General features: G+C 45.5%; 1 protein-coding gene across 1 annotated transcript; it reads right to left on the bottom strand.

Annotated features, from left to right (window-relative positions):
- Window positions 1-403: 403 nt before the first annotated feature.
- LOC311601423 (X-linked lymphocyte-regulated protein 3C-like) lies at window positions 404-9,924 on the bottom strand. Its single transcript, XM_084788881.1, has 10 exons — window positions 9,787-9,924; window positions 8,669-8,739; window positions 7,910-8,037; window positions 7,255-7,330; window positions 6,537-6,571; window positions 5,220-5,337; window positions 4,270-4,369; window positions 2,870-2,968; window positions 725-820; window positions 404-637 (listed from the first exon to the last, which is right to left on the bottom strand). The coding sequence occupies exons 3-10, from the start codon at window positions 7,995-7,997 to the stop codon at window positions 578-580; spliced, it is 672 nt and encodes a 223-aa protein (XP_084645007.1). The 5' UTR covers window positions 7,998-8,037; window positions 8,669-8,739; window positions 9,787-9,924; the 3' UTR covers window positions 404-577.
- Window positions 9,925-14,106: the final 4,182 nt, after the last annotated feature.

The following is a 14,106-nucleotide window of genomic DNA, read 5'->3' as shown; positions in this document are numbered from 1 at the left end:
AGTTTGTTTGAAAAGTATGTTTTCACAAACTCACATCATGTCACTCACATCTGTCTTACCGGGGCAGTTTAATGACGTCTACCAGTTTAACCAATCTTGAGGCACAGACTTTTAAAGCATACAGAGCACAGTCACTTAGGAAGCTTAAGGTTGTTTCCATAGGCTCCAAGACTGAACAAATTTAAGAGCAGAATGTAAGGGGAAGACTGTGTCTTCTCCAGTTATTTTTCTGTGGAGATGACAAGGATGGACCACACACTCTTGGGCCTGCTAACTGGGAAAAGCATTCCTGAGGTATGAGAACCCAACATACTGGCATCAATGCACTGCCAACTGGTAACTATGGTGCTACCAAGGAAAACCTGCCATTAAAACCCGAGGGCTGGACCTTCCAACAGACATCTTTGCACTGCAGTCACACAAATCCTTGGGTTTATTTGGGTTTTAACAGAAAGGGGTGCCTTTGGGAACAGAAGAACCCAGGAAGATGGAGTTGCTGAAGCTGCAAACCGCACCACAAGTGGCTTCACCAGGCTGATTTCCGCTCCCCTTATATGGGCTTTTGTTCTTCAAAGTATTATGAGAATAACAGATCCAGGAGAGACTGTTGAGCAGCAGCAGCACTCTCTTGCTGGCGCTGTCAAGTACAAGGGCATATTAAATGGGTTTAAAGTAAATAGTGCCCGTCCATCCTCACTTTGTATGGGAAAGACTCAATACTCACGTTCACCATCAGCAGTTTCATTTCCAAGGTGTCTATGAGACGTCTCAGCTCTTCAGCCACGGAATTTCCCCGAGAATCCCTCAGCAACTCAAGTTTCTAAAGTGAAGAGACATGTGCAGAAATCAACCCTGGTCACCTTGGCTTACGAATGTGAAGAGAATCACTTATAAAGGAGCAAGGGAGGTAAAGGAGATGGTATGGTCACTCTAAAACAAGCATATGCCATGTACAATGTGAAGGCCAAAATGCCCACCAAAGTGGCACACACTGCCACTCCCCAACGCGCTGGTAAATGTTCAAGTAACGAGGTCTTAGGTAGGGGGGTGGCCCGGGGGAAGGGTGCTTGCCTAACAAATATGAGACTCCGGAATCCCTCACCCTGCACAGCAAGAAGAAAAGCAAACAGAACCAAATGAAAACAGAGAACATTTATTGCCATTCTTTGTGAGGCAGAACAGCCTGCCCTGTACTCTGACCACTGTACCCATGAAATTAAAACTCAAGGTCTCCAACCGCCCCCCCATTTCCTTTTTCAGAAACAGCACACACCATAACTAGATGGTTTTGTTAAATACAGTGGAGAGATTATGAAAGTTTGCAGGACCTCTTCCACAGTCTGGTGATGAGGGCACCCTAGAAATAAGAACAACACCGAGACCTTGACGTTGGAATGGGCAAGCAAGTTTCTGGGCCACTGAGTTGTCAAAAGAATGATATTTCATCAGGAACAGACAGTGGCAGTGTGGGCTGTCCGAAGGGACAGTCAGAAGAAAGCTAGGGTCGAATCCTTTCCACTCAGTTGTTTTGGGTCATCTTAATTACTCTGGATGATCAAAGTTTTAGCAGCAACTTGAACAAGCCAATTCACATCAAGTGTGAACAAAACCAGAGAATGTTGTATCTAATTCTTTTGTAAATAGCTATGAGCCTGCAGACATCACGGGTTAACTTGCTCAGGAAGAACTTACAAAGGCGGGCCTGTTATAGAGGGCAACTCTCGATTCACAATCTCCCAGTCTCCCACTTACTTTTCCACTAGGTACTACATCTGGGAGCGGTCTTACAATCACAATTGGCTTCAAGGCTGAGGGTCAGTAGAGATTACACCGTTTTCCCCATGAGAATGTCAGCATTATCTCCCTCTGCATTGTTTTCCTGTGCCTCAGGTGTGTATACGTTGAACTGGTGAATAGTCAAGCATCCTGCAGTACTGACTGCAGTCCCTCTGGAGCCTATCCTGTGTTTCTGACTACGTCCTGCCACAGTTTCTTATTTCTGTTCTTTTAGTTCTCAGTTCTCACTCCCTGATCTAGGATCTGTTCGACACTCTCAGAGTGGGCTCTGGCAGGGAAGACAGCTTCAGTGGACAAGGAACTGGCTCCAAAAGCATAAAAAGCCAGCTTGAGCTCCCCAGAACACATGTTAAAAGCCAGGCCTGCACCTGGGGCACATCGAAGTGACACACAGAACTGGAGCACAACAGGCAGATCCTCGGGACCCGGAGAACAGCCAGCCAAGCCACAATGGCGAGCTCTAGGACCACTGAGCCATTCTGTCTCAAAAAGATATGATGGAGCCAGGCACAGCAGTACATGCCTTTATCCCAGCACTCAGAGGGCAGAGGCAGGCCAGTGATCTCTGTGAGTTTGAGCCCAGCCTGGTCTACATAGTGAGTCCCAGGGGAGCCAGAACTACATAGTGAGAAAAAACAGAGGAAATAAAAACGATAAAAGATATGATGAAGAGTGACTGAAGGTACCCACAGTTGACTTGTGGCCTGCACACATACATGCACAGACAAGTACACCCGTGTGTCCATGTGTGCACATACTTACCCACTGAAACATGCACTGTGAGACAAGATGAGAAAATCTGAAAAGCACTGGTGCCTTCTACAATATGAACAACCCTGGATGAGGTTACCAAGGCAGCAGTTGCTGCTTCTAATTAGTCTCCTAACCATGAATGAATCCTAAAACTAAAAAGTCATTTTATAATTAGGGTTACAGGGAACATGGAACACAAGGATAATGCTGGAAGGTGTTTACAGGCGACTTTCCAAAGGCGTCAACCAAAGCACGGAAAAAATACCAGAATATTCAATGTCCCCATGTACAGGTTGTTTTGTCAGAATGTAAAACAGACCTCCAAGTATTGTTCACATAGTGATTTAAATTCCTCCATTCTCTCCTTCTGAAGGGTCAGGGATTGGTGAACCAACTTCCGTTGCTCCATAAACATATTCTACAAACAGACAGTAAAAGATGTAAAAAACAATTCAGGGGAAAACAGAAAGCTCATGGAAACTCAATTCTGTATTCTATTTCTGCAAAACAGATGGAATGAAACGACTGTCATAGTTTTCCAGTTAACACGATGACCAAATGTACATGAGACACCTGACACTACAAAATAACCTTAGTAATGGGAAGGGTTCCTACCTAACAGTATTCTAAACACTCCTATTAGTTCTAGAACACTTGAAAACTCAGCCATCAGGGGCCTCCAAATCTGGTGAACTCTCTGTGTGTACAGAATTTACCTTGAGTGTCCCCATGTTTTGTCACTCCGCCACATAGAAGCCCACTCCATTTACTCTTTTCCAGCAAGAGTAGAGCCAACAGTGAGATGCTTAACAGGGATCGATTCTATAAACTTGTTGCAGATACTGTCCTGGACCAATATAGGAATACATATCGAAGGGAACCTTTTGGACTAATTCTGTGAGATAAGGACTTTTTAAGTATCTCTCCTTCCACACCTGGGAAACTGAGGCCCTACATTGTTTTCCTGAGTCAGCACTACTATCAAGGGACTGGACTGTGAGTGCACTACAATAGGTGGCATTTCAGAGGCCATGCTTCTGACCACCTGACTGGACGGTGCCTCCAATCTCCTTCAGTATCCCGGCCTCTGGTTCCCCACTGTGGGAAGCCAGACTCTTCAGGAGGGCAGCCCCATCTATGGCCAGGAAGAGGGAGCCCTCATGGACAGCACTGTTCAGAGTCCAGTGGCTGCCCCTGCCAAACCTCTGTCCCATTTCTGGGTTAAAGGTGAGTCAGTCGTCATCACACCTCCTTCTCCGTCATGGCCTGAAGCCTTTCCCCTCTTCTCCTCTGGGACTGGGCTGGTCTGACCTGCACACAGCCTCTGAAAGCTGAGTCTCCACCTGCTCTGCCACAGCCACACTGACCGCTCCCAGGTTGCATCCCAGATCACTGTGTCAGAAGGCTGTGTTGGGCCTGCTGCTCCTTGGTGTCTGCACATCTTGGATCATGAAGGGCTCCCCCCTCAGGATATACTCCCATACCTTGTCCTGCACTCTCTCCAGGCAGTGACTACTTAGACCCTGCCCCCCCCCCACCCCGCACTCCAGCCCCATGCTGGCTCCTAACCCAGTCATCTCTCCACAGAAAAAGAAGCAAGTCTCTCCTCACCACAACCAACACTCTGCTTGTCTCCCTGAGCTCATGTCCTGTCTCTTTCCATCCTGACTTGGCGATGCTGACACAAGGGACTCCCTCCCAGCTAAGCCTGATACTCACAGCGAGATTTTCTGCCTGTTTCTTGACTTGATGTGTATCCGTGGTTAACTTCCTATTCAAATTCATAATCTGAAGAGAATAGTCTTCATAAAGTTTCTGCCTATAAAAGACAACAGTGTACACTGTGTGTGGTACTCCTGCACAGCATCAAGAGAGTGCATTGAAAGCCCGACTGACTTGCCCTCACTAACTCTATGGATGGAGGGATGGGGAAAAGGTCCTCTGTGTTTTCCCCCTTTAACATTCTGACAGGGAAAAGGGAAATGAGGTGGATTCTGTGGTCTTTCACTAACAGCATCTGCTCCCCCTTGGCTGAGAGAGAAGTCACTTCACAGTTCCTAGGGCCAGAAAACTCTGGGCGAATTACAATCGGTATTGCCCAAGTATCCCAAAAGCATCCATCTTACTGACAAGCACAGCTTCTCCCTTACTTTCTCCTTCTGAGGAACTGGTCTGATGGAGATGCACAGTCACTACCATCAGAGAATCTGCAGAGGCCTCCCCAGTCTTCCTCACTTTCACACCAGTGAGGATTTCCTTAGGGAAGTGTGGCAAACACCGCTCTTGAATTCTGAACATCTCAGGTGAGAGAATTTCACTTCCTATTGCATCGAACTGATGATCCACTGCGGGATGAATGCTTTGAGGGTTCCAAGCTCACTGCACCCAACATATGCATGCCATGCACCAACCTACCTTACTGCTACACTGATTCAACTGCGGTGTGTCCAGACACCTTAATTCATCCTTAGGAAACATGGCTGACTTCAGTTACTACGATGAGGCTATCAGACAAAAGGAAGTCTATTCTATAGAAAAACCAAGCCAAATACATTTTCCAACAGAGCCAGTGGGCATCATGGCTGTTCCTCGACCTCTTGACATCCTCCTTACTAATGAACCATCAACGGGCCTGGGATCAAAGCACCAAGAAGCCACAACGTTTTTACCTTTGCTCACAGTGGAGTTTTAGAACATCCTCCACCTTCTGCTCCATGGCTTGGAAAGACGTGGTGAGGATGACTCTGACTCTTTCTCTGTTTCCTTGAAGAAAGTTCTGAATGGGCCCTGTATTGAAATGCAATCTCGTAAACATTCCCATAAAGCTACCTCAGTGGTGCTGGACAGACACTTGTCATCAATACATAGAAATACTATGTCAATGGAAAGACTGTCTGCCTCCTTTCCTTCAGCCAGGAATTTCACTGGTTATGACCTTAATGTGAAATGGGACAGCTGCACTTTAGTGTCTGTATATTCCATAGAAAACATAATGGAGGGGACTTAACAAAAAGTGTATCAAGTCACCGTGTAGCTTCTTTACGAGACCCCATCTACAAAGTATAACCTTAATCAATGTACTAGGTACACTTCAGTTCAAGGACACGTTCAGAGGGACTCCTGGGCCACTTTATGCAAAACACAAAAGCAGTCCATTAACAAAAATCTCTGAAGGCTCACAGATGAGTAATTAATGCCAGCGAGACGAAAGTACCTTTATTATTGTAGCCATCGAGGCTTTTAGACAGATTGGATGAGGTAGAGATCCTGGATAATTTAAAGGGGGAGGACCCCACATTGATCTGTGGGAAGCTCTGTGGTACTGAGGATGGAACTTGGAGTCTTGAGCACAGTAGGCAAGAGCTCTCCCACCCAGCCACATCCCTAGCCCGAGTCCTGAAGAGTGTCTACATGTAACTCTCCCTCAGAAAATTCTGCACACTCCCAGCCCATTCTCAGTTTGCAATTCTTTTAACAGTTCATGTGACTAATGTCTGAATGCAATTTAAAGCGAGGCTCAGTCTGATCATACAATGGTCACAGGCTACCAGTGCTGACTTCAGCTTTCCACTTCACGTGCTATTTGTTGCACATGAAACAGTGGGCAGCTATTTAAGAGAGCTTGGCCCTCAAAACCCACCCCCACACAAAAGAACTGGTCAGTGAAGCAAAAATATGGTATTAAAAACAGATGTATCCCTCGGGTGAATAAACTCCTGGAAGACAGATTAGCTCATCCGAGGTGTAAATATCTCACAGCAAGGCAGTAAGAGTTTTTACACTGCAGCTGCCATGTTCTTCCAACCAAAAATGAATATTTACAACTAGAGAGTTGGTAATGCAAGAAATACAACTTTGACACTGCGTGTTTGAGAACAAGGCAGCCAACACACTTTTCCTGTTTCCAAGTAATAACCTGCTCGCCTTTCACTTCACTGGGTCAAATCATTTCCTCAAATTTCTAGTGTCTCTCTCCTAGAACATACCTTCAGATTCTTCAAATAAATCTTCTATTTCCTTCCTGCAAAGAAATCACATAACTTTTTACTTCAGTCTGTACAGAAGGCCACTTTGGTTATGTGAGTGGAGGAAGTGGAGTGGGCCACACGAACTACATTCAGTTCATGGTTCAAGAGTGGACACCGACTTTTCTAGATCTCTTTGTGTGCAAGGGAAGGGCATGTGCGCACGTGCGATGCCATCAGAGGTAGAAGTGGGGTGTCTTCCTCTACCCATCTCCACCTTACCCCTGTCAGACAAGTTCTCTGACAGGACTTGCCTCCTGCTGCGGGCATGGGATTATCATTTTGTACCACACTGAACATCTGACTGGCTGACTGCAGGGTGAGTGTTTTGGGGCCCTTGAGTTCCATGGGCCCAGCACACTCATGGCATGCACACACCTCACTTACTGCTGCATCTCTCTCTTTCTTTCTTTCTTTCTTTCTTTCTTTCTTTCTTTCTTTCTTTCTTTCTTTCTTTCTTCATGTCTCAGTTTATACTGTTGGGCTGCCTGGCGGTGAGGAAGCACCTGCAACCCTCCTGCCTCTGCCACACCTCACGCTCTGGGCCTGAAAGGTGTGTTTGGGTGCTGTGGATATGAACTCAGGGTGTAGTTTCTGTACATCCAGCACTCTTCCACTGAGCCATCTCTCCAGCCTGACTTTTCTAAATGTATTTTATGAATTTTTTTTTAAGTATCACCTGGCCTGTTGCCCTTCTGTTCCCGAGGAAGGAAAGTCCTCCCTACTGACATCAAGGACAACGACTTCTTCATTGGCTGTATTAAAGAGAAAGGGGAAGATATTTTCAGATGAAGTGTGCTGTTCTCATCATCCCCTAAAGGAAACAGCTTCACTATAGGGTTTCCTCGAACTCATAGCCACCAATGGTTACTGCCATTTTTTAAAGAAATCATGCACACAATCATCACACTCACACAGACACACTCACATAAACACGCACACTCACACACACACACACTCACACAAGCCCACAAACACACACACAAACACACTCCTCTAAATAGCTCCGACTCTGGGAGCAGCTTGTACAGGCACCTGTACACACCTTCCAGGCGGTCCCTGGGACCCAGGGAGTCCCAGAGAGGCATGTTGACTAGAAAGAGCTGCCTTATGAGCCTTGCAGGGTTCCTGTGCAGTGGGGATGTCAGGTAGGGGAATCTAAATCCACAAACAAGCTTGAGAAAACCTTATCAGCATCTGGAAGCTCCTGCTATTCCGACAAATGTCCATGCAGCGTAACCACTCAGTGTTCCACCTTCTGAGAGATTTTAGGATGTCCCCTGGGGTGGACGCAGCCCTACAGGAGCCCATCTGTTTCTGTTTTGTTCTGTTACCTGGAGCGACTGCATCTGGGTTCTGGGTGTCATCTGATGGGAGATTTGGATTCAGCCTTGAATGTATCTCGGCGCTGTCAGTGTCCATCCTGGCCAGAATCTTCTTGGGCTAGAAAGGATGCCTGGAGCTTCAGACACCGGGAGGGATTACAGGGTGGCAATGGGAACAGGGACCAGGACTCCACAGGGTGTGGGCAGCAGTCTTGGCATTGTACAGGTGCAGTGAGAGGGCAAGAGGATGTCACCAGTGTCCTGGCCTGTCATCCCATTTCTTTATCTGAACTTGGAGCTCCCCAACTCACTACCTCCCTTGATCAGTAACTTCTGCTGCTTTCCCAGCCCTCAGAAGGGGAAATCTTGGGCCATGCCCCCATAAAACGAGGCACCTAATGCTGGAGTCTCACTGGGGTCTACTCAGTCAACAGGGCCACATTCCCCAGCCCAGAAGCTGTTCCACTTACCCTTCCCAACCCCTGCAGCCCTCATGACCTGTCCCTAGCCTCGGCTTCTGGGGCCTTGTCCAGTCCCATTTGGAAGCGAAGCCCCTGGTATCACATCAAAGGTTTGCCTTGGACATGCCTCTTTGTGATCTCACTTCCCTAATGCGTGAGCTAAGTTTCTTCTCTGATCCCTGTCCTACCTGGTGAGCAACAGAACAGAGTTTCCCGGTAGCCAATCACCCTGCCCCCCAGGATACTCTCCTGCCCTGGGAGCTCCTTCTTCTCAGAGGATGGTCAGCCATACCCATCTAGGACCCACCTCCAAGTGCACCTCTCTCTGAAAGGCTGGAAAGGCAGAGACTCCCAGGATGAAGTGGCCTAAACTGGCACCTGTGGGATTTGGATGCAGAAGCTGCTGGTTGGTGAAGGGGCGCATCCATCCCCCCTCCCCTTCACACGGGGACTTCTGCTGAGGCAAGGCCCATGGCTGCATATAAGCAGGGCCCAGGTGTCCACTGAGGACTCCAGTCGGCTGCAAGGAGCATAGATGGAAGGCCATCAGGTCCTCTTCTACACACCACTCTCACACTCAGCTCTCTTCAATCCTGCAACCCTCTGGACCCCTTTTCCTCCACTGCCCAGGGTGGTCTCGTTCACTACCAGGTGGAAGAGAGTCTTCCAAATGTCACAGCACAGATAAACCTGGACCCTTTCACCTCAAGATCCCACTCTCATCCACAAAGGGCTGTGCATGCCAGCTGACCCCGCTTTCTCACCATCAGGGGCTCTAGACTGAATCTGATGATACCCTGTCATTCACCCAAGTGACCACACTTCCAAGGCATTTGCTCTGAGAGGCTCCTTCTCTGCCCCTCAAACAGAGGCCTCACCTCCAGGATCTCTGAGTAGCAAGAACACCACTATGCAGGCATGCCTGAGGTTGCCTAAACACACTCCCAAAGGGGTGAGGCCTGTCCATCAGCCACCCATTCCCAACTTGTGCCAATGCTGTCTTTGCGTGTGCTTGTGCGAAGTGCCCAGAGATCCCCTTCCCCTTGAGACTAGGCAGCCTGTCAAGGTATTGCCTACGGACGCATCACACGAGGACCCAGGTGTCTAGTCAGGACTCCACTGCTTCAAAACACATGCGCGGGCATGCGCGTGTGTGCACACACACATGCACACATGGACAGAAAAGGACACATCCACACACACACATGCACACGGACACACACATGCACACGCACACACACACCAAAAAAACAAACAAACAAAAAACCCACATGGTGCTACAGATGTGTAAAGCTCCCACGCCCTCTCCCAGCCCACTAACAGCCCTACCCACTCTTACAGGGCCGTGCGGCCCTCACCTCCCTGTTTTACTCTTGGCCCTGGTGCTTCTCCCATTCCGGAATGAATCCAAGCTCTGGAAGTCACCTCAGTGTCTCTCCTGGAACCTCTCACTTGGTGATCCCACAGTCCTGCCACAAAGCCTTTAGTTTTTCCTGATGCTGCTCAACCAGCCCTGGAGCAGCACCCCAGGAAGTCCTGCCAAAAGCAGTAACCCACCTAGGCCCCTCGGCTCCCCAGAGAGCCGCCCTCCCCTCAGAGGCCAATCATGCCTAGTTTAGGCCCACATTCCAATACAACGCTCTCTGATTGGCTGAGTAGCATTCACGCATGCGCACTCCAGACCGCGTACTCTGCGTCATAGGGCCTAGCCTGCCTCCTCCTAAGGTCACAGTTGCTTTCCTGTCAGCTGATGGCCTATGGCTTCATTTCGCTGGGCCATAGGTACAGCCGGTTATGCCCAACTCCTTGAATGTGTATCTCTGACTGGCTGGAACAGAAAGAAGCATGAATGTGTGACAGAGGCCCAGGGGCACGGGCGTGGGGTTGTCCTATGTGGAGTCCAATGGGTCACACATGCGATGCTGCTATAATGTGCGCATGCGCAAAGTGAGCTCAGAGATACTGGAGCAATAAGCAAGCCTGTAGGTCACACCAGTACACTTGGGCACAGCCTTTGCGCATAAGTGAAGGGTCCACTGTTCTTTTCTCTCCACATGGTGCTCCTGTTGCAGGATGGCCCTGAGGCTCTGTCTTGGAGGTCTCAGGTGTTCTGTCTGGCCCTTAATAGTACTCAGATGTTGGAGCAGATGGTGGATACCACGAGTTCCTAGCGCTACCATGCTGTCCGGCACGGACACCCCAGGCCACCTGTTTCACGAACCTCTTCTCTGACCCTCCAGGGCACCTAGTCCAGTCTGCAACTAAAGCCAGACTCGGGCACATTACCCTGTCACAGGCCCCCTCAGGCCAGTCACCTTGGGATCCCTGCCATCATCCCCCAAGGGTTGTGGTCCACGCATTACTCTTCTTGACTCACCCTACCAGGGGATGCCCTTTTCACCCACTTGCTCACCTAGGAGACCCTAACCCACCACACCATTGGGAGCTTCCTTCCCCTCAGAGAGCAGTCACAGCTAGTTAGTTTAGTCCCAGCCATTTCAACGTTGGTGTTCCCGACCCCACCCCACTTGTTGTTTTTGCTGGAAGGGAGTGGTCACATGCAAGGCAGGCGCAGCATGGCCAAATGAGTGCAGTGGCTCATCCATGCTTGCTTGCATGCATAACCTATGGCTGACAGGCGAGCCTCGCAATGCACTGATGTTGGCTATAGGCTTTCATATATAGCCTTATGTTGAGACACGTTCTACCTGTTTTTAATCTCTTCAGGGATTTTATCATGAATCTTTTTTGAAGACAAAGTTTCTCTGTGTAGCCTTGGCCATCTTGTTACTCTGTATACCAGGCTGGCCTGGAACTTAGAGATCCACCTGCCTCTGCCTCCATGAGGACGGGGATTAAAGGTGTGTGCCACCAACACCTGACTTTTATCATGGATTTTGTATTTTGTCAAAGGCCTCTTCTATATCTAGTTAGATAATTGTGTGATTACTCTTCTTGAGTCCACTTATACAATATATTATATATGGGCTTTGATATTAAAAGCCTCATATATAACATATTATATTTATTGATTTGCATATGTTGAAACATCCTTGTAACCTTGTAATGGAGTCAACTTGATCATAGTGAATGATGTTCTTAATATGTTTTTAATTGGATGTACAAGTATCCTATAGAGAATGTTTGCATCTCCATCAGAGAAATTGATCGATTTTCTGTTTTTATTTCTTTTTTACATATACATTTATATTATTACACGTATATAAAATAAACTACAAACAGCAAGAAGAACCACAAAACAATCAGGAATTATATTCATGTTACATTCATAGTATTTTGTCTGTTTGTAGATTTTGTGTTGACCTACCAATATCAGATTATATAAGCAACTAGAAATTTATCTATTTCTTTTAGATTTTGCAATTTAGTGGACTATAAGTTTTTATAGTATGTCCTTATGATCTTCTGCATTTTGTTTGTGTCAGTTATAATATATCCCTTTTTATGCCTAGTTTTATTAGTTTGAGTCTTTTCACTTTTTAAAAAATTAGTTTGGCTAAAAGTTTGCTGATCTTTTTATCTTTATAAAGAACCAACTTTTTTCCTTTGATTTTTCACCTCTATTTAACTAATTTATACACTGATATTAATTATTTTTTATCTGCTACATTTGACCTTGGCTTATTCTTATATCCCATCATCCAAAGGCACTCCATTTTAAAAAATATTGCTTCTTTTAAATATAAACTTTACTCTTAGGACTGCTCTCATCGTATCATATAATATTTGATACATTTTAAAATACTTCTCTTTATATTCTAGGAATTTTTAAATTTCTAGATTTCTTCAATGATCCATTCATCATTCAATAGGATGTTGTTTAATCTCTATGAGTTTGTGTATTTTTTCTTGCTATTGACTTCTGGTTTATTCCATCATGGTCAAATCAAATAGAAGAAGTTATTTCAATTTTCCTATATTTGCTGAAATGTGCTTTCTGTCTTCATGTGTGATCTATTCGAGAGTTCCATGGGATGCTGAGAAGAATGTATGTTCTGAAAGGATCTGCATGGGACAATCAGTACATGTCTGTCAAATTCATTTGATCTATATTATTCAACTCTGATATTTCTGTTTAATTTTTGTCAGGATGACTTATTTAATGATAAGAGTGGGATACTGAAATTAGTGATAAGAGTGGGATAAGCTTGTGACCTTATTTCTAGTATAATTTTGCTTTATGAAATTTGGTATAACCATATTTAGTGCATATATGTTTAGAATTGCAATGTCTTCTTGATGGATTCTTCCCTTAACCAATATTAAGTGACATTTAATATTTCTTTTCACTAGTCTTGTTTTGAAATCTGCTTTTTCAGATATTAGGTTAGCAATATCTGCTTGTTTCTGATATCCATTTGCTTAGAATACATTTTCTATCCTTTCATTCCAAGGTCAAGTGTCTTTCTTTGAGGCAATACACTATTCTTATGTCTTTTGATTTGATAAACAGGATCATTAATGTTTAGAGTTATTATTGAGAGGTGTGTATTGCTTCCTGTCCTTTTGTTGGGTTTGTAGAATTCAGTGTTTTCTTAGTCCTCGTTTGCTTAGTTATTGTTCCAACATCATTTCTCCATATAGCTGCTTCTTTTTTTTTTTTTTTTGGTTTTTCAAGACAGAGTTTCTCTGTGTAGTCTTGGCTGTCTTAGACTCACTTTGTAGTCCAGTCACTATGCAGGGATAGCCCCACTATGGAAATAGGGGAATGTTTAAGTCCAAAATAATCACTTCTTACTCAGTAATAATTTTAAAGTATGTAGAAACACTGCCAGTTTTATATTAAAATAGTAGTTACTGTGTGTATACATGGAAAGAAAAAGAAACAAAGAAAAATATTTATTAGCATTCTATTTATTATACATAGAAGGTAGAGAGGAGGAGAATATAAATAGAAGAGGGCACTGTAGGGTCAAAAACAAGGGGGAACCAAGGTGTTTTGGCTAAAGTAGATTGAAAGGAGAGAGTTAAAGATATGCTCTATATTCTATAACATAGAAAATATCATCTCTTAGAAGGCCAAGCCACAGAGACCTTGCAAACCTGTGTTCAATGGGAGAAGAAAAAGAAAAAGTAATGAGAAAAATGTAATAAAGGAGAAGAATGGAACAGAACTGAGATGGTTTGCTATAATGTTAAATTTTATCATTTTTATTTTATGTGTCTGTTTATGTGAATGTCCATGTGCATGCCTGTGCCTACACAGGCCAGAGGGCTCAGTTCTCCTGGAGGTGGAGATATTGGCCATTTTGAGACATGTGGAATGTATGCTGGGATCCAAACTCTAGTCATCTGGAAGTGCAGCAAGTACTCTTGGTTGATAAACTATCTCTCCAGCCCTTGGCCTGCTAAATTGACATTCATCCTTAAACAAGGAAGGAATGGAGGAAGAGAAGAGAGATACCATATGGAGATACAGGATCTGAAAATTGACCTATACCTAATTGCTGGATTCTATGCAGAATCTCAGCATCTTCTCCCACCTCCTAGAAGCCTTTCTTGCCACAAGGAGTTCCTCCATGATAGGTTCTCTGTTCTCCCTTTTGAATGATCAAATTAGCAATGTCATTCTAGTCTGGGGGTACTGCCTCCCAGGCAAAATCCCAGATGCTGGTGATACATCTGTGATTCCTTCTGGTTTCTAGCTGTGAATGCTGGCCCCGTTCTCATGCAACTCTTCTCAGTGTTCAACCTCACTGCTTGGAGTTTGTGAAAGTTCCCATG

This window comes from Acomys minous, assembly GCF_964271855.1.
Source record: "Acomys minous genome assembly, chromosome: 7".
Lineage (NCBI taxonomy): Eukaryota > Metazoa > Chordata > Mammalia > Rodentia > Muridae > Acomys > Acomys minous.
The sequence above is the reverse complement of the archived record's forward strand: the minus strand, read 5'-3'. Positions and strand labels throughout refer to the sequence as shown.